We start from the raw sequence: 20773 nt of genomic DNA on the forward strand, positions 1-20773 counted from the left end.
TTTCCATTTGTGGTTTATGGATGTAAGTCAAAGTGCTTTTTTTCATTGCAGTTAATTGTAGATTGCTCCTCCAAAACAGTGTCGTTTATATTTATATATAACATCAGAAATACGATCGAACGTAGCAAAGCACAGAAACTACATATGCATTGTCATGTTTGTGTGTAAACGAAGAAAAGCAAAACATCAGGAAATTAAGGACTTAATCTTTTCAAACCTTTGGTTTTCTTGTGAATTAATAAATAAATACTTTTTTTTTTCTAAAACTGTTTCCACTGAGTAGCATCAATTTTAGAAGAGGAAATAAAACAGATGTATTTCATTTCAACACATGTCTAGCACATAATTCAACAATACAAGTTATTTTGTGTCCTTGGTGCCTTCAAGTGATGATAAATAAGCAGTTTATAAATTGACCACATAGGGATAATTTTGCATACATGTTAGTAACCTACACATAGTTTTATTTACTGACATTTATTTTTTCTAATGGGCAATAGTCCAGCTGAAATCATGAGATCTTTGTTGCACTTTAACAATTGAGAGAAGAGTTTTGCTGCGTTTGTGGATGCATTACAATATTCACTCATGAATTAATTACACACATCACTGTAGGAAGATATCCTTGTACTACTATACCACAGCTCCAGCATTTCACACATATGTTAGACTCATCAGTGGTACTGGCATTTAGATATTGACAGGAAAACATTTGTTTTGGCCTTACTACAGCACACATTCTATAGTACGGCAGAACTTGCAGAGATCAGCGGGCTTTGGCGTAGATCTTAAAGGGATGTGGTGTACGTGTAGCTCCAATGATTCCTTCTGTACTCAGCTCAACGCCATCCATAGTGGAAAAGCAAAACTTCTGAAACAAACTCACAAAAAACAAGAAGAGCTCCATTCTTGCCAGACCCTCTCCCAGACATACACGCTTTCCTGAAAAAACAAAACAAAAAAAAAAAAAAACACAGCCCAAAGTTATACAGTATGTGTTTAGCAAAATTATTTTATTATATCACCTAATGATGAAAGTTTCCAAAAAATGTTTCAAATGTAAGTTTTCAGCTGAGTGTGAAGTTTACCTGCAGAAAAAGCTAAAAATGCATCCCTCCTCACAAACTTTCCTTCAGCATCTAGGAAGTGTCCAGGGTTGAACGTGTCTGGGGTCTCCCATTCAGTCTTGTCAAACAGCACAGAGGTCAGGTTGGGCATCACAGAGGTTCCCTGCACACACCCAGAAAAAACAGTCGGCTTACTCGACTGTTTTTATTTTCTAAGTGTAGATTTTCAGCATGTGGTTGGTAAGCACAAATAGGATATAACATAAAAGGTTATTGCTCTTCATAATCCTCAGAGAAATGTTTACACTCTTGTTTATAAAAATGCATAAGAAATCATTTTTGAGTACAAACACACCTAATGCCAGAACTAATGTAACAAGTGTGTATTAACCATATTGTTCTAGCTGAATTACAGCCAGTAGTGTATATTTGTAAGCTCAATAACTGTCATGTAAGATGTTCTGATGGTCTCATATTTGTGTCAGTTGAATTTAAAGTTTAACATAAGGGACACTGCTGTCTGTTTTGTTGTGTGCTGTGAGTACATGCACCTTGGGTATGAAGTAACTGCCCAGTGTTGTGTCTTTGGTGGCCATTCTGAATCCATTGAGAGGAACAATATTTCCCATCCTCTGAATCTCATGGATGACAGCATCAGTGTAGGGCAGCCTAGGTCTGTCTGTCATTGTGGGCTGACGGGTCTGTCCGATCACTCTGTCTATCTCTGCTTGGACTTTTTCTGTAGAGAAGAGAGAAATAATCAGGTTTTTTTCTTTAACATTTTTTTTCTTTTTTTCACGTCTATTTGCTGTGCTGCCAATGTGGACATCATGTGAGGTTTGTCTTGTTGGAATAACCGCCTTGGATATGAGGGTTCCTGATGAGGTAGATAAGGCCCCACTGCAGAGTCTTGGAAGTGGTTTCACTGCCAGCCAGGAACAAATCCACGCAACATAGAACCAGGTTGTTCTGCTCAAAGCCCAGGTCATTGTTCCTGTTGCGCTATCAGGCAGAGTTGAGAGAGAAAACATATAATCAGTTCAGAAACAGATTAGCTTTTGTTTCTCATTTTAGCAATTCTGATCAATGTCATGCTAAGGCCATACTTTTTCCTCTATCAGGAAGGTGTCGATGTAATCCCGTGGGTTGCTGGGGTCCAGATCTAACTTGTGCCTCTCTACCTCTGCCCTGATAGATGCCTCCAAAGATTTGGAGTTGCTGAAGATGTCATTGTGAGGGCCCGGCAAGTGTTTCATCAGTGCTGGGAATGCATCATACAACTGTTTGGAGAGAAAATAAGGGATTGAGTTAGTGGTGGTGTTTTTGTCCACGAGCAAGTAAAGATCTGAATGTGGCCTGGAATATTTTCTGTTAGAGAAACATTTAAGTAACAGACAGAAAAGTTTAATAACTCTCCTTCGATGGTAAAACTGTGTTCTCTGACATGTCAGTGTTGCATCTCACCAGAGCCCATATGGATCCTTCCAGATAGGCCATCTCAGTCAGATTCTTCAGCATGCTCTGAAAGTTGTGATCACCGTAGTCAAACCGTCTTCCAAACACAATCTGGCAGATGATGTTGGCCACAGCATTGTTCAAGAGTGGTACAGGGTCGAACGGTTCACCTGAACAGAAGAAATGTATTCAGACTGAGTGCACTGTGTTTGTGTCTTTTCTGTTGTGTTGTGTTTGCCAACCTTTCTCCCTCTCCATCGCTTCCTGCAGATGTCGACTCTCTTCACAGATGCTCTGCTCCATGGAGGTCTTTGCCAGACCGAAGGTACGTAACATGGCCATGGCAAAACGCCGCTGTCTCCTCCACACCTTCCCATTGCTGAAGAAAAGGCCCGCTGAGATCGAAAGAAACCAAACTGCCCAGTCAGTGCTCAGGAAACAGGTTTACTACTTTAACAACACTGATGTACTCCATGTGTGTATTCTAAGTTGATGTGGTTTACCTGAATTTCCTGAGTATATTCTGTTGACCATCGGGCTGTAAGGCCGGTCCACAAAGTTGTCTGCCTGTGTCACTAGAGCTTCTTTCACCATTTTCCACCCAGACACAAACACTGTTTTGTGTCTTCCCAGGCGTATACAGAACACATTCCCATAAACATCAGCTAGCTGTGGATGCAGGGGCAGGGAATAGTTGGACTATTGTCTAGCATGTGACTAGATTGACTCATTCCAGGACAATATATATATTAACACTGTATCAACAGGGGTTTTTAGCATGTTTTTTACACTATAACATTTGATATTTTATGTTAAATTAAAGAATCAAAATAAATATAAACATTTTAACCTTCCAATGCTTGAGGACCTGCTTATCTTACAGAACTGGCTGTTTACTAAAGTAGAAATACCAAGACAACAACTTTTTTTTTTTTTTAACTTTAACTTTTTAGAACTCAAAAAACCACAAAATGAAAACTGCTGCCTTCATGCTGTAGTCTTACCTTGGTTAAATAAATGTGAGGCTGTTTAGATTCAATGTTGAAGACGTTTCCTAGAAGAGGCAGAGCTGGTGGTCCAGGAGGAAACTTTGGTGGATCCCTTGTGTTCAGAACATACACTGTGAGGAAAACAGTGAAAATGAAGAGCATCAGTCCTCTCAGATCAAACCACAGAAACAAATCAAACTGCCACATTATCAAGCGCAGCAGGAGCAGAGAAGAACAGCAGACTAATTGGTGTCACTTGCTGCATCATCCATTCCTAGTTAGGGATGGGCTGGTGCTCCGCTCACTCGCAGCTTATGATTTATGCATTTGAAACACTGTTTATTTTGTAAAGTTCATTAAAATTCTTGACCTGTTGCAGGCTACCAACTGCTCAGCTTCCTAGTGACGTCCTGTCTCTGCCATCTGACGATTGGCGCCTCTTGGAAGAAACATGAAATGCAGCTTGTCCCACTGAACACTGACAGGATTTTAGCCAAAATGCGAATTAACCAGAATCCCAGACACTGTCACAACACCTGTAACCATGGTAACTGTACCCAAAAAAAGATGTTATGTACCTTAGCCTAGTCGTAGTTTATAAATTAAAAGTAAAGGAGGAAATTAGACTAAGATGTAACTAAGAAAAATGAAGAAAGCCAAATTAGTAAATTTTACCCAACTCATATGTTTTTATTAAAAGACCCACACCAAATCAACATTGCCACACATTAACTATACCCTTCCCAGGCGTTGTTAGGCATCATTATGGTCGAGTGCTGTTTTCCAAGACTATCGTTTTCATAGTGGAGAAACTAACTTAAACAGTAGTTTATTTAGTGTTGTGGCAAAAACCCCTGGGTGAGCAATAAAGAGAGTGCAGACAAAACCTGTGAATACAAGTAAAAATAATACAAATAATCAGTAAGAATAATAAATCATTAAAATTATTTCTCTTTTACACCAGCAACATAGAGGTACTCATTAGGCTGGTGCAGTACACTTTGAACTTTCAGTAAATTTACAACCAATGAAAAAGCTATTGGTGGCTATTTACCCACTTTTTTTGTTTATTTGTATCAATGATATTATGTTTCAGTGTTTTGCATAGTATTTTTTGTGCGATCGTGAATTGATATAGTACTAATAGTAGTTACTGCTTTCATTTTACACGTTAATTATTTCTTATGATTATTTGTTAATAAGTCATCAATGCAAATATTAAAATAGCAGTACTGACTAATTCCCATCTTGTAGCTATGAATGCATGGTATGTTTTTACTGATGACACCAATCAACAAATCATTTATTACTCATTAACAAATATATTAAAATGGTTTCTAAATGATTTCAGATCCTTATTAACCAATAGCTTAATCATGATAAAATCGATCATTACCAACCAATGTTTCTGAATTGTAATCTCAAAGAATGCATGTTTATAAACTTCATAAGTGATAACTACCAGGACAAGGGAAAGGTCTTGAGTGCCATTAATACAAGAATATTCTTATATAACAACAATTGTCACACACAGGACCATAAACAGGATTCAGTGACATTCAGCGAGCCTTGGCGTAAACCTCAAATGGGTGGGGTACACGTGTGGTTCCAGTTATTCCTTCTGTACTCAACTCTACTCCATCAGGAACTGAGAAGGAGAACTTTTGTAACAGGCCCACAAAAAACAGAAAGAGCTCCATCTTGGCCAGGCCTTCTCCGAGGCACATACGTTTCCCTGTAGAGTCAAAAAACATACATACGAAGGTGAAAGAGCAGAGGATGACGGTTCTATTCAGGTTCACGTTATGTATAAGATTTAGATGAATGCAGTTTACCTGCAGAAAAAGGCAGGAGAGCGTCTCTCTTCACAAACTTTCCCTCAGCATCTAGGAAGTGTCTGGGGTTGAAGGTATCTGGAGTCTCCCATTCAGTCTTGTCAAACAGTACAGAGCTCAGGTTGGGCATCAAGTGTGTACCCTAAAAACCCAAATCCATAGGTTCACACAAAATATTTTTTCATTTCCCGTATGATTTCAGGAAGACGTTTTGAAGGAATGTGTGCTATACACACCTTGGGTATAAAGTAACCACCTAGTGTTGTATCCTTGGCAGCCATTCTCAGTCCATTAAGAGGAACAATATTTCCTATCCTCTGAATCTCATGGATGACAGCGTCAGTGTAGGGCAGGTTGGGTCTGTCGGCCATGGTGGGCCAGCGAATCTGTCCAATCACTCTGTCTATCTCTGCCTGGACTTTTTCTAAATAAAAAAACAAAAAGGAAAGAAATAAGGAAGTTTACAGGGAAGGATTTGCATTTTCTGTTCTCAAACAAAGATTCCCAGACTTCCTTTTCCCTGTACATTTCCTCCAGGTCTTCCGGGAGGACACCGAGGTGTTACCAGGCCAGGTGAGAGACACAGTCCCTCCAGTGTGTCCTGGGTCTTTCCCGGGGCCTCCTCCCAGTGGGACATGCCTGGAACACTCCAAGCAGGCATCTGGAACAGATGCCCGAGCCACCTCAACCGACTCATCTCAATGTGGAGGAGCAGCGGCTCTACTCCACGCTCTTCCTGGGTGACCAGGCTCCTCACCCTATCTCTAAGGGAGTGCCCAGCCACCCTGTGAAGGGAGCTCATTTCAGCCGCTTGTATCCGAGATCTTGTCCTTTCGGTTTTGAACCAAAGCTCATGACCATAAGTGACAGTAGGAACATACATTGACCCGTAAATCTTCACCACAACGGACCTGTACATCGACCACATTGCTGCTGCCGATGCTACGATTCATCTTTCCATAAAGTCCTTCCCTCTCGGTTACTGGTTTACCTTCCTGGACTAAGATTTTTCTATAGAGAAATTTTTTGTCTTTCTGCTGTGAAGCACTGCACTGTAAGTACAGCCACAAAGAGTCACTAACATGGCTGTAGACTCTTCATACCATGTCACCTACCCTGGACATCAGGGTTTTTGATCAGGTAAACCAAAGCCCATTGCAAGGTGGTGGAGGTTGTCTCTGTTCCAGCCAGGAACAGATCTGCAGAACACAGGACCAGATTGGCCTCAGTGAAGCCCAGCTCAGCGTCTTCATGCTATTTAGAAATGCAGTAGAGAATATTATTAGAAAGCATTACTTGCTACAGTGCAGTGTGGGCAATGCAGCTGTGCACATACATTCTCCATTTCAATGAGGAAAGCATCAATGTAGTCCCGGGGATTGCTGTGGTCCATGTCCTTCTTGTGCCTCTTTACCTCCTGGATGAGGAAGTCTTGGATGATTTTGAAATTGTTGAACATTATGTTGTGAGGGCCTGGCAAATGCTTCATCACTCGGGGAAATGCTTCATAAAACTAAAGTGGGTAAAATAAAAATTTAAAAATGTATTTACAGCGTCACTCTCCATCAATTTTTTAAATCATGTTTGATCAATTTTGACCAAGATCATGAAGCCTATGATGGATTTCAAAGCACTGACTCTTACAGTCCCACCAAGGTGCTGACACTGAATGAACTAAATTGATATTGTTTACTTACTAAACTCCATATGGAGCCCTCTAGCCGAATTATGTCAGAGATATACTTCAGCATGACCTGGAAGTTGTGGTCATTGTAGTCAAACCGTTTCCCCATCACCAGTCGGCAAATGATGTTGGACGCAACATTGTTGAAGAGGCGCGCCGGGTTGAAAAGTTCACCTGAAATAAGAAAACTTCACTGATTAGACAAGACTTTTGCTGTTTGTGCAGGATCATTTGCTTATTTTCTGCTGCACCAAGTGTAAACCACCTTTGTGATTCTCTATTGCCTCCTGCAGGTAACCAGTCTCCTCAATGATACTCTGCTCCAGCATGCTTTTGCCCAGGCCAAAGGTGCGTAAGGTTGACAGGGCAAAACGCCTCTGTCTCTTCCATGTTTCACCATTGCTCATGAAAAGTCCACCTAAGCACAAACATACAAAGGAAGAGGGTTATTAACTTAATAACTGACTTATTTCTTCACAACATGAGACAGAAGAAAGATTGTTTTTGCATTGACATTGAGTTTTCTTTTGCACCTGAGCTTCCTAAGTAAAATCTTTCACCAAGTGCACTGGGTGGTCGATCCACAAAGTTCTCAGCTTGTGTTACCAAGGCTTCCTTCACCATTTTGTACCCAGACAGAAACACTATCTTCTCGCTGCCGAGGCGGACACTGAACACATTCCCATAGACATCAGCCAGCTGTGGACAAGAAATCAAGGTACAAACTGCAGCACATCAGCACGTTATACCTTTGAATTTTACAAACTGTACAAATACAAGACCTACTGTACCATACAAGGAAAAAGACCTCTTGACCCACTTACTGTAGTAGTGTGCCAAGAGGTCTTTTGGTCAGATGTTGGTATCTATTAGTTTCTATATGAAAATCTATATTTTAAATGCAAATAAATGTGTGAGCAATTTGAAGTTGCATTGCTCGAATTGATCATTTAAATGGCTCCAGTTTCTTTATAGTTGGTTGTGATTGCTCACCTGTGCTACTACCCTGATAGCAATGATACAGTAGTGTTTAGTGTTTAGTATTTGTTAATCAAATACAAGATTCAAATGTTTCATTATGTCTCAATATGATTCACATATTAATAAAATATTACAGACATTTAAAATATTCACAGCAAAAAGTTTGTCAAAATATGATTGAAGACAGTTTAACACAAAACTACATTTTAATATTGATGCATTCAGAAATAAAATGACAATATTTTGTTCTTGATCCTTAATAGTTACAAAGCTCCTTAAGGTGAAACCTGTGTATCAGCTGTTACCTTGGTAAAATAAATGTATTGATGTTTATGGTCCACGCTCAAGAGATTCCCCACAAAGGGCAGAGCCAGTGGTCCTGGAGGATAATTTGGAGGATTCCTATTTTTGAGGAAGTGTGCTACCAGGAGGAACAAAACAGCGAACAAGAGTAGACCTTTGATGTCAACACTTAGCAAAAAATGATAAATCCACATGTTTAAATTGAGTCACACCAGCAGCAGAAAGAATGTCCTTGTTCCTCAAGATGGTTTTTCTTCTTTTTGAACACCTGGTTTTATAATGCCTGTTTGTTGCTGGGTCAACCTCTGACATGCTCAGTGCTGCTAATATTACGTAACCCATGACTGAAAAAACAGGTTCACAGTCGGTCTGTGCAGAGGTGCATAACAGTGTGTAATCAGATACAAACCACAGCTACTTTTGTCTGGACAAAACTCTGGCAAGCACAATGAAAGCTTTTTAAAGTAATATGCATTAATGTAGTAATTATATGGCAGTCAGCTTAATAATTTGTCATCACACTGAAAAACTTCCACTGTCTTCCAGTGACCTTAGATGGCGAGATTGTCAGTTCATTGTGTAAAGTGAGACAAGCCAACAATACAAAGTTCAGTGGGAATAAAAGGCCAACTGATCCATGTGCAGTTGCATGTAAAATGAGGTTTGATTTCTCTGTAAGGAAACAGTCAGAGCAATTAGTATAAACATACAAGGCTTATTTTTTAAATTTCTGTCAAATGTTATTTCACTCAAATCCTGTTTGACAAAGATTTTCAAGAGATACAGAATATTATCTCTAATAACATTGTACATCTTTTAGTTTTTTAACATAATATGACTGGACCATGACATTAGGACTCTCACCTTTTCAATAAAATCCTAACTTTATGACCTGTCAGTCCATTTACTGTTTTCCAAAAGAGTCCAGCAAAAATCATGTCAATTTAAGAACTTAATATAATGTCCCTAACACAGATTTGTATTATATTAAGGTCAAATCTGAAGATACTGCCTAACAGAAGTTTTTTTTTTTTTTTTTTTTTTGCTGTCTTTATGAATATGAGGGAAAATGTCATGGACAGAGCATCAGAAGGTAAATGGCCATGTGTTTGCACTGGACTACATTTTTATTTGTCATGCTTGCATGTATTGATGTTAGTTGGAGTCTAGAAAGGTTTTTTTATGTTTTTAGTTTGCAAAAACATCATTATGATGATAAAGATAGTAGTGAACTGTCATTTGTGAACTTACATTACAGACCTTACATAGTGTCACACAGCTGTTTTCAGTTTAGCTTTTTCATAAGACACTAAAGTTCATGCACCAGTAATACAAAAACCAAGGCACAACAAAACTGATGAGTCACTAAAAAGTTAATGAATTCTGACCAGACATATCCATGTTGTCTTAAAAAAAAATGAATACATGTAAGACATGAGTCTGATTATTATTTTTTTTTATTGCTATGTTCCAGGATCTGTTGAGATCCTGCCGTTTTTTTGGGATGAGAATGGCTGAAGATGTGGGTAACATCAGCGCGGCACGGCCAACATCCTGAACTCCTTCGGAGAATAGGTGAATCCCAGAACACCCTCCAAGCTGGGCATTTCTCCAGGAACCGGACAGAAGGTAAAGCGTTGAAGGAGCGATGTAAAGAATATGAACAACTCCATTTTGGCCAGAGGCTCACCTAAACACATACGTTTACCTGTCAGGAGACAGTCAACAGTAGCTTTAGACTATGGATTCCTCAGTTATGGTACACGGTCCCATTATAAATAGTGTTGATAACAATGCTTGTAAGTGAAATAGTTGTATTAAATGTGGAGTAGTAAAGAACAAACCTGCTGAAAATGGCAAGAAGCAGTCTCTCTTGCGGAACTGGCCCTCTGAATCCAAGAAATGCTCAGGATTGAAGGTGTGAGGAGTGGCCCACTCATTCTTGTCAAACAGCACTGATGCAAGGATCGTAGTAGTAGCTGTGCCCTGGAAAAAGCCATGAAATATGGTTGATATCACCTTTGTATAAATACTATTACACAAGTTTTACAGTTTGACAGTCATCCCTGGGTGAATCTGTCAAATAGTCCCTTACCTTAGGGATGAAGTATCCACCAAGTGTAGTGTCTTTACTGGCCATTTTAGGGAATCCCATGGGAACAATATTTCCCACCCTCTGAATCTCATGGATGACAGCATCAGAGTAGGGCATGCTGGGTCTGTCGGCCATGGTGGGCTGACGCGACTGTCCAACCACACTGTCTATCTCTGCCTGGACTCGCTCTGAGTGAGGAAGCAGAGTCACATTATGACTGAAATAGCTATAACCTTCATAAGAACTCTTGTGGTTTTGTGATTAATAAGATACTAACCCTGTATCTCTGGGTAGTGCATCATGAATATGAGCCCCCAGCGTAAAGTTGTGGAAGATGATTCTGTACCAGCCTCAATCAGGTCAAGGGTGCAAAGAAACAGGCAGTCAATGTTGAAGCCAGCCTGGGGATCTTCTTTTTTCTGGTAATGTATCAACAGATATCACTGTAATATTAGGACATTATACATACCATGATGCCATGCTGCTCCTGGCTACTTTACTTTCTTAACTGTAAATAGAAAATTACATTTTATAATAACCATGTTTACATTGTTAATCAATAAAGGCCCTGTGCTCATGTCAATAATTACAATCTGCATGACATGTACAGTATGTGTTGGATTGCTGTAATAATTTCTGCGGATTTTGTCTCTCATCAATTACATTGGAAGCTCATTAGGATATCTAATCTGATCTGTTAATGTTTATTACAGCAAGCAAAATGTTAATTGTTCATTTAGATACTGAAATGTTGTTTTATGACAAACTTGAACAATCATGAACCCATCCTCCAGGGAGCTTTACTGAAAATGTGGACGTGTTACCTTCGTCATTTCTGCCAGGTATACGTCAATATAATCACGAGGGTCATCAGGGTTCCACTCTTCCTGGTGCTTCTCAATTTCCTTCTTCAGGAAAGTCAAGATCTTCCTGTAGTTGTTTTGAACAGTTTGGTGAGGTCCTGGTAGGTAGTTCAGCAAACCAGGGAAGGCATCATACAGCTGTTTGATGGAGGAAGTTGTCAGATCATTTAGAGACCAGCACTACAGTTTGTTTTCTGATCAGTTTATACGGGAATGACCTGAGTCAGAGGAGAGCCAGCGAGCATGATAGCCTCATTGTCCAACTCCAGAATTTTGCGAAAGCTTGAATCGCTGTATTCAAAGCGATGTCCAAAGACCACAGATGAGATGATGTTACTCACGGCACCGGTCACAGTGAAGTGGGGGTTGAAGGGCCTTCCTGAGGATACAGTGCGTTAAAATTCAAACCATAATAAATCATAGTAGAAAAATCCCTTTCTTGCATGGAAAACAAACTAGTCAAGTCACAGTAACTATTTGCCTTGTTCCTCTTTGAATGCTTCACAAAGGAAATTGCTTTCCACTTCGACATATTTTTCCAATGATTTCTGGCCCTCTCCAAAGTAACGCAGGTGAGCATTGGCAAACTTCCTCTGTTTCTTCCACAGGTACCCATTGCTCAAAGCAATGCCTGTAAATGAAAAACATCAGTAGTGCATTCTTATATATATTGTACTTTGTCCTACATGACCTGGATGTAAGGGCTGTTCTTTAAACACAGCATAAAATGATTTAGATTTACTATGGGGAAAACCCATTTGTAGTGTCATACACTCACTTACTTGTTCACTTACTCACCAAGTCCATTGTAGACAGTATGGAAGAGAGGGACAATCGGTCGATCAACGAAACTGTCCAGCTGGTTAACAAGAGCCTCTCTCACCATCTTGTATCCTGAAATAAACACCATCCGCTCACTGCCTCTCCTCAAGCTGAACACAGGGCCATACTGCTGAGCAAGCTGCAAAACAAACTGCTTTTCAAGAGAGGAAATGTCTGCACAAGACTTCAGATGCTTTGGCATATAAATTGATTATATAAACAGTTACAAACTTGAAGTAACTTCCCAGTAAAACCAAAAAGTCTCTATTGTTTATGCTCAGAATAATTCTAGATTATTTACTATTAATGATACTGTTTGCCGTTTGTTTCCACAGCTTTTCAAACTGCCCACCTTGAAATAGTAAATACATTTGTAGTTATTTAATGAACTGCTAATTATGTCATACAACTTTTTTATGCTGACTGTAAACCAAAAAATGCTTCCATACCTCATTCATTCAGTAATGACTGTAATTGTTATATGATGTTAGGCTCTACAGATAAATTTAAACTTAACCTTCATAGTTATGTTTGTGAATATCATTTGTAGATGATAAAAGATTGAAGTTATTCATTTGACTCATTGTAGCCTGTAGATTAGGAGAAAACAGACAGACAGTTATCACAAACAATTTACTGTATGAAGAGTTCACCTCACCTTTTCCATTGTTTTAAAGTCGAGTCCAGTAAAGATATTTCCTACAAAAGGCCAAGCCCAGGGTCCAGGTGGAAAGTTGCGGGGATTCCAGTTTCTGACTACATCAGACAAAAGTAACAACAGGAAACCGAACAATAGCCAACCAGTAAAATCCATACTTTCAAAAATCATGGTGAAAACACTTCAGAAGAACCTGTGGACTTTCTCTGAAATCTGAATATCTTTCCTCAGAATGGATGGTGGAGTAACCTTAGCCTTATCTGGGTGGGCCGTGGAGTGGAATAGGCTTCAGTGAGGAAATATTATATAACACAGAACCTCTGCAGAGAACAACAAAGCTGGAATTTGAACTCTTCCAGCTTGTTGCAGCCTGTGTGCATGTGGAGGTCTTCCTAAAAATTAGACTTGTACAGTCAGTAGATATTAATTTTAACTGATGTATTTAGCAGATAGTGGTTTCATAATCATAACTACATGTGACCCAGTGTTAAAGAATGCAGCAATAAATTAAATTCACTAAATAGTTCCTCTAGCACTGTACATTATTTTAGTATTTGAATTAAATGTTAAACTCCCTCTCCAATACATTTTGATAGTATATTGTATGTATTTTACATTATTATATTATATTATACATTATACCCATATACATTAAAGTACTACCTATACATTTATCCATTTAATCATATAAGGTTCTAATATGGAGCATGCTGCAGAATAAGTACCTTTACTTTTTGTACTTTGTATATATTTTGAAGCCAACAAATATTCCTTATATATAAGTACAATTTTTAAAAGGACCTTATAACTATTTATTTGATGACACAACTGTTATATAAAGTAAAATATCTGTCATTTCCCCTCAATTGAGTGGCACACAAGCTTTTATTTGGATGGTTAAGTGCATAAAGCGAAGCATCTGAAATCAAATATGTTTGTTGATGTGACTGACGGTCCAGCAGCAGGCTTACCGATAGTGCAGACACACCTAACACTTTACACTATATCAGCATTTTGTCTGCCTGATATAAAAAAATCTGTTCGAATAAAGATTTTCAGGTTCTTTAGGTTTTGTTCTGGTGTCTCAGCCACTGTAACATCGTGTACCAGTGGGCGTGTTTTGTGTGTGGGGGAGTTGCGCGTCTATGAGGCTGCCGCTGGACATACTTGAACTGAGCTCCGTGTAGTCCTGATAGTAGTCCAAGCTGTTAGACTAACATAACTCAGCTACCACATGGAGACAGTGTCCAGTGTTGTCGGCTTGGAGTGGATGGACAGCAGGAGTATTGTGATATTTCTGTGTGTGTTTCTGCTGTTGGCTGATGTTGTGAGGAACAGAGTCCCGACAAACTTCCCTCCTGGGCCGTGGGCTCTTCCTCTGATTGGTGATCTTCATCGGATCAACCCGTCCAGACTTCACCTGCAGCTCACAGAGGTACGAGTCCTTATATAAAAAGTGACTAACTCGAGTTCTAGAAGAGAGAGGAAGTTTAATGGCACCGGTTGGTCTTATTATACCTTATCAAATATGTTGTGTTGTTTCTCAGGCTGTTGTGGCTCCATTAAAAAATGGACTTTGATCCAGTAGGGTTAGGTAACATTTGAGGATGCCAGAAAATATGTACTGGCAAACAGCTCAGTATCACCAATCTGCTGTTTGTCTTCAGTTTGCAGAGAGATATGGAAATGTTTTCAGCCTTCGTCTCTTTGGTGGAAGGATTGTGATCATCAATGGCTACAAGCTTGTGAGAGAAGCCCTGGTCCAAAGAGGAGAGGATTACACAGATCGTCCCATTACACCGATGTTTCATGAGTTAACTGGGAATAAAGGTAGTCTGTGCAGTGTTTGCTCTATGTACACTTATGGACAGATTATAAAACAATGGGTCCCTGGACACAGGAATGTAAAAGCCCCTCACCCCTCCTGCAGTGGTATAAGACTACAGGCAACACAATAGGGACCAATTTGTGTCCAGCAGTGGAGCACTCTTCCATTTTAAATATAACTGCTGCAGGTCATGCTTCTTACACTATGCTGACCTCAGGTGGGGACTAGTTTTACTGGTTCAGAGCTGCAGTGGAGTCTAAACATATGTAGATGCCTTTTACCCATCCCACATATTCTAAAGACAGTCCTTACACCTTCAGCTGAGCTAAAACTTTGCTCTCTCTCTCAGTTTTGTACTATAAATATTGGTGTAAGAGGTTAAGTGCTAAAAATGAGGAATGCTGCTGTCAGTGAGCAACCATATTTTTATTGAAAACCCAGCATTTTTCTCAAACATGTTTGCAGTTCTTGCGCTGACACACAGCAGATTCTAGTCTCAGTGAGTCCCCTCACTGCTCTACGCCACCTACTGCAATAAAATAGATCAGATTACTCAATCAGTCTCGGCTGTGTTACACAGCCACCCACTCTCCCAATCTTACACATGCACCTTACACATAACCTCCTGTAGCCACCTGATCCGCATCTCCATCCCACAGACAGCCCCTCCTCCACATACCCCCATTGTCCGAGCCGTCTGACCTAACCAAGTCCCAGTGTGTATTTTGATCATATACTTGATCATATCATCCAAATAGGCAGCAGCATATACAGCATGACTATGCAGCAGCCATGAAGGATTGGAATGTGGCTGGGGGCACCAAACAAGCCAAATTAAAGTGTAACAAATTGGTACAACTTGTATGGGGTGAGGAGTTGTTTTCCAGGGATACTGGCAACAATGGAATCCTTTGGTTTAATCCTCAGAAAAAAGCATGCTGTGCCAAGCCAATTCAGGATCTTGTCCACCTGCGACTTCCCTGCAGCTACTTAAGGAACTGCCCCAGCACAAACAGCCCTGTTATCCACTATGCATCCTCTCAGTCACCTAGTCTATTAATCTCTGAGCGAAAGTGAAGGGCCGTTGGTATCCTCTTCTGGAAAAAGCATCTGTAATACTCTCTGGTGTGTGACCACAGTGTCCTGTTAACACAGAGCAATGATCAGCCCACCTTCATGCTGAAGCAGCAGCAGCAGACAGACAGTAAACCCTGCAGGAGCCACTGTCAGAGGCCAGAGACAGTTATCAAAAAGCATCATATATAAACAAATGCATATGATGTTCCATTGATACATATCAACACAGGATCTGAGTCATGTATCTGTTGATGCCTACACAACAGCACCATTGCTGAAAACATTAGAGGCCAACACTGACTGTGTGGGCAACGTTTTTAAACTCTTGTTGCCTAGTGTTTAGTTGGGCCAGTAGCATCAAACTGACAGCATTTGAGCATTTAGTTAGTTGTTAATATGCTCAGTTTCACATCACATGTGGTTTATTGTTGTTTTGTGTTTCCAAAGGTCTTGTGATGTCAAGTGGTTATCCATGGAAGCAGCAGAGGAGATTTGCTCTTCATACTCTCAGAAACTTTGGTGTGGGCAAGAAGACCCTGGAGCCATCCATCCAGCAGGAGTGTCAATATCTCACTGAAGCTGTTGCAGATCAACAAGGTGCTAAACAAACTGTGTTTTTCTACAAGCAGCAGCTGATCAACTCATGCTTTTTAACTCATTAGAAAGCAGTACACTATGTAGTGAAAAACTATTTAGCCCTTCCTGATTGTGTATGTTTTTGCATATTTGCCACATTTAAATGATTCAGATCATCAAACAAATGTTATTATTACACAAAGACAATCTGAGTAAATACAAAAGTAATTACACCTTAAATCTAATAACTGGTTGTGCTGCTCTTGGTGGCAGCAACTGCAATCAAGTGTTTGGGATAACTGGCAATGAGTCTCTCACATCACTGTTGTTTTGGCCTGCTCTTCTTTGCAGAATTCTTTAAATTCAGCCACACTGGAGGGTTTAAGGTGATGCCACAGTATCTCGATTGGATTTAAGTCTGGACTCTAACTAGGCCACTTCAAAACCTTAATATTTTGAGCCATTCAGGGAAGGACTTGCTGGTGTGTTTTGGATCATTGTCCTGCTGAATAACCCAAGTGCCAATTGATGGCCCACAGTCTGTTGGCGCAGCTCACTTGGAACCTCAGCCAAGGAAGTACTAAAAAAGTACCTGCTGCCAGGCACTATACCCTAATGGAAAACCAGAAAAACCAAGTTGATTCAAGTCGAGGGGTTCTAGTGGAAAAGCCCCAGTAGAGCTTTCTTTATTCCCTATTGCTGGGTACAGACCACATAAACCCCCATTGTACAAGGGCCATAAATGTCCATATTACCCACAATCAAGAGTGATTGACGTGTAAAAAAAACAAATCATACTTCATCACAGGATGAATGATGATGGAGTGACTCTATAGGAGTCACAGAACATCGGACAAGAGCATCCTGCCATAAGGTGGTGATGTTTTGAAGTCCAAAGCAAGGCCCAGGTGAAAAGGAGTTAAATCTGTACATGGCAGAGAATCACAATACAACACTATGCTTGTATTTTTCAGATGCTGTTTGTGTTTGAGTAGTGAACTGTTGGCTGATTCTCAGTTGATGTTTTGATTGTCTTCCTGCTCTGTAGCTTTACAACACAGTGCCCTGGCTAATGAAATGGCTCCCTGGACCTCATCAAACAATATTCACCCTGACACAGAAACTCATTGACTTTGTAAAAATGAAGATCAAAGAACACAAACAAAGCTTGGACCCCTCTTCACCAAGAGACTACATCGACTCCTTCCTCATAGAGATGGGAGAGGTGAATGTTTTAATGTACATTTTGCTTTTTTGATAAAACATGTCAACTTATTATTGGTTCTGTCTTTTAATGTCATTGATAGAAAGAAGACAAAGATTCTGGATTTGATCTCGACAATCTGTGTTTTTGTACCCTGGACCTGTTTGGTGCTGGAGCTGAAACTACTACCACTACTTTACACTGGGGACTGTTATATATGATCCTTTACCCTGACATACAAGGTGTTTGTGTGTTCAATGAGGAACATCTGTTCCACCTCTTCACATTATGTTAAACTACATCTACACACAGACTCACACTGTTTCCTGCTTTCACTGTGTGTAGAGAGAGTCCAGGCTGAGATCGACACTGTGGTTGGTTCATCCAGACAGCCCTCCCTGACTGACAGAGAAAACATGCCCTATACTGATGCAGTCATTCACGAGATCCAGAGGATGGGCAACATTGTCCCACTCAGTTTTATGCGCTTGACAAACAAGGACACCATGCTTGACAAGTGCACAATCCCGAAGGTGCATGATTGACATTTGAGAAGAAATTTATTGGAGAATTTCATTTGTTGGATGTTCTGGGAGAGCTTCTGAACGCTCTGCTTTTCAGCTACTGACTCATAAACCATCTTGTCTCCCAAACACAGAGTGACTCCACAATAGTTTTCTCACCAGTTACTTTGAACAATGTAAACATACCTTTAATAATGATATGAAGTGAAACCAAAAAACTGCCTGTAAGGTGGGAGATCATGTAAATAATCATGTAAAGAAACAGATATGTTGATTTAATGTAACCTCATCATATACTGTTGGCTCACTACTCAACACTGTATTTTAGGTCTTGAAATTCAACAGTGAATGAAGTTGAATTTCAGTTTCCTTGTTTCAGTTTGATCAACACTTTTCTTTGATATTTCCTCAGGGAACCATGATCCTGCCCACACTGAACTCTGTCCTAAATGATGAATCGATGTGGGAAACTCCACACTCCTTCAACCCTCAACATTTTCTGGACCAGGAGGGTAAATTCAGGAGGAGAGAGGCCTTCCTTCCCTTTTCAGCAGGTTAGTCAATCTAATGTCTGTTGATATCTAACATGAGGCAACTCTGTGAGTTCAACTTCCATGTCCTTTACTAAACGCTTTGCCTACAACATTGTGAAATGCCCAACACAAACATTCCCCAGAAAACCTTGTGCACCCCAACTGTTAAAGTAACAGAACACCTGGCGCACTTCCATTGTGTTTTCTCTCTTGCATGTGTTTTGGCCGTTGCGGCACGTTTGCCCTTGTCGGCCACCGTAGTCAAGTGTAGAGGAATAAACCTTACAAATCAGGAGTGGGCCCCGAAGGTGAACTGGTGATGTAAACCATTATCACAGCGGCAGCCTCTGCAGCCAAACTGGTACCAAATGTATTGCTCTGCTTTCCTTTGGACCACATCAGTGAGGCAGAGAGTGGGGCCCTGTTGACTGGGCATCTCAGGACCCCCATACATATTTTGCCCTGGAGAGGCCACTCCAATGCCGCCGCTTACAGTGCAAGACAGTAGTCACGAGTTATAAGTCCAGAGTGACTGGAGTAGGCTCGGGTGCTGTGGGTTGTTTCTGACAGTGGGAGAGACCATTGCAGAACCACTGGTCAGCTATCAACTGCCCAAGCTGGGTGTCCCCCAGCCAGTAAGGTGCTAACCCGCCACAGTGTGCTTGCTTCAATGGGTGCTTTAAGCTTAGGGAAAGTACCTAAACCCTTGCACCAAGCAAAGATGGAAGGAATAAAATAACACCTATCTTTCGACTAGGAAGCTGGAATGTCAGGACATTGTGCCCTGGTCTGTCTAATGCTATACTCTAATGCTCTATGACATGTTAACAATGCTATGAAAGCAGCCATCATGTCTGAAGAAAGCCTTTGGCCCAAGCATCTCCAAGACTGCACCTCTAAAGTCTGCCTCAGGCGACATCATAACTGAACCAAGCAAGCAGATGGAGAGATGTGCAGACCACTATCAAGAACTCTACTCAAGAAAGAACATCGTCACTGACACAGCAGTCGAGAATACCTGCCCCTTGCCTGACACGGAAGAACTCAACATTCCACCCTCTCGATAAGAGCTTAGCAAAGCCATCGACTTCCATCGCAAGTCTGTGGGAAATGATAGCATACCTCTGGAAGTCATCAAGGCTGGCAAGAACAGTGCTCTCCTAAACCTCCTCCACAAACACCTGCTGCAGTGCTGGTAGGAAGGGACAGTGCCTTAGGATGATATAAACATTACAATGCTGTACAATGTTACAACGATTTAACAATCAGTTACATACTCATCTTCTATAAATCGGTGTCTCTGTCTTGTCCCTAGTTTGTTGTAGAGCTGCAGTAATATTTTGTTAGTCCCTTTAAAATTGTGTATTCTCAGGTAAGCGCGTGTGTCTCGGGGAGCAGCTGGCCAGGATGGAGTTGTTCCTCTTCTTCACCTCCCTCCTTCAGAGGTTTTCCTTCTCAGCACCTGCTGGAGAGCAGCCCAGTCTGGAGTTTAAACTGGGAGCCACTCGCTGTCCCAAACCTTACCGCCTGTGTGCTGTACCACGATGAACCACCAGCTGGACAAAACAGAACCATTTATCTTGTAGTACTTTTTCTGAGAAAACACTTGTAATCTTGTAATCTTTTGATTTTATCCTGTGCAAGTCAAATCTTTAAGTACGACACAAAACCAGTTAAGTCTATATAATCAAAAAGTTCTGAAACATCATGATGAAAGGTCTCTGACCCTGCAGACATGGTGGTGCTGTGTCTCAGATGAGCTCTGGCTAAGGAGTGCAGGATAGTAGGAAAAATAAAATAATAATATAAAAATAATATTTGTAATCTTGTAATACAGAATAAGATTCTGGAATAGGCCATTCTGCATAATGTCTACACTTACACATTATTTGGTACTTTCAGTATCTTTTGCTGATAAATATACTTCTTACATAAACATTTGAATGCAGGACTTTAACTTTTAATAGAGTATTTCTACCCAACAATGATACAACTGTTATATAAAATAAAAGAAATGTCATGTGCTTAATATTTATTTTAAAAGATCTGTTCGGGGGGTCACTGGTGGCGTAGTGGTAGCGTGCCCGTCCATGTACGCAGGTGACGCCGGCCCGACTAACGAGCCGGCCGTCCTGTATACCTGCATGCCCTCCCCCCTCCCCACCCTGACCCCCTGCCTATCCACACTGTCCCATCAAAATAAAGGCAAAACTGCCCAAAAAAATAATACTTAAAAAAAAAAAAATCTGTTCGAATTAAGATTTTCAGGTTCTTTAGGT

General features: G+C 40.5%; 3 protein-coding genes across 3 annotated transcripts; 1 reads left to right on the plus strand and 2 right to left on the minus strand.

Moving 5' to 3' along the window:
* Window positions 1–689: 689 nt before the first annotated feature.
* Window positions 690–8604, minus strand: LOC113129539 (uncharacterized). Its single transcript, XM_026305591.2, has 19 exons — window positions 8317–8604; window positions 7564–7729; window positions 7296–7448; window positions 7044–7204; window positions 6683–6859; window positions 6462–6600; window positions 5583–5770; window positions 5347–5488; window positions 5080–5246; window positions 3984–4035; window positions 3527–3753; window positions 3026–3191; window positions 2765–2917; window positions 2532–2692; window positions 2174–2347; window positions 1928–2069; window positions 1619–1806; window positions 1089–1230; window positions 690–942 (listed from the first exon to the last, which is right to left on the minus strand). Exons 1-19 carry the CDS (start codon window positions 8506–8508, stop codon window positions 767–769), a joined length of 3066 nt encoding a protein of 1021 aa, XP_026161376.1. The 5' UTR covers window positions 8509–8604; the 3' UTR covers window positions 690–766.
* A 1149-nt stretch (window positions 8605–9753) lies between these two features.
* LOC113129501 (cytochrome P450 2J2-like) lies at window positions 9754–13058 on the minus strand. The gene is made up of 9 exons (XM_026305535.1): window positions 12753–13058; window positions 12071–12233; window positions 11754–11903; window positions 11491–11651; window positions 11234–11410; window positions 10687–10828; window positions 10410–10597; window positions 10159–10300; window positions 9754–10022 (listed from the first exon to the last, which is right to left on the minus strand). Exons 1-9 carry the CDS (start codon window positions 12921–12923, stop codon window positions 9847–9849), a joined length of 1470 nt encoding a protein of 489 aa, XP_026161320.1. The 5' UTR covers window positions 12924–13058; the 3' UTR covers window positions 9754–9846.
* Window positions 13059–13898: 840 nt separating this feature from the next.
* On the plus strand, window positions 13899–20676 carry LOC113129500 (cytochrome P450 2J2-like). Its single transcript, XM_026305534.2, has 9 exons — window positions 13899–14187; window positions 14420–14582; window positions 16105–16254; window positions 16585–16619; window positions 17282–17458; window positions 17541–17679; window positions 17783–17970; window positions 18374–18515; window positions 19867–20676. The coding sequence occupies exons 1-9, from the start codon at window positions 13987–13989 to the stop codon at window positions 20040–20042; spliced, it is 1371 nt and encodes a 456-aa protein (XP_026161319.1). The 5' UTR covers window positions 13899–13986; the 3' UTR covers window positions 20043–20676.
* Window positions 20677–20773: the final 97 nt, after the last annotated feature.

Source organism: Mastacembelus armatus, chromosome 4 (assembly GCF_900324485.2).
Source record: "Mastacembelus armatus chromosome 4, fMasArm1.2, whole genome shotgun sequence".
In the NCBI taxonomy this organism is placed as follows: Eukaryota; Metazoa; Chordata; class Actinopteri; order Synbranchiformes; family Mastacembelidae; genus Mastacembelus; species Mastacembelus armatus.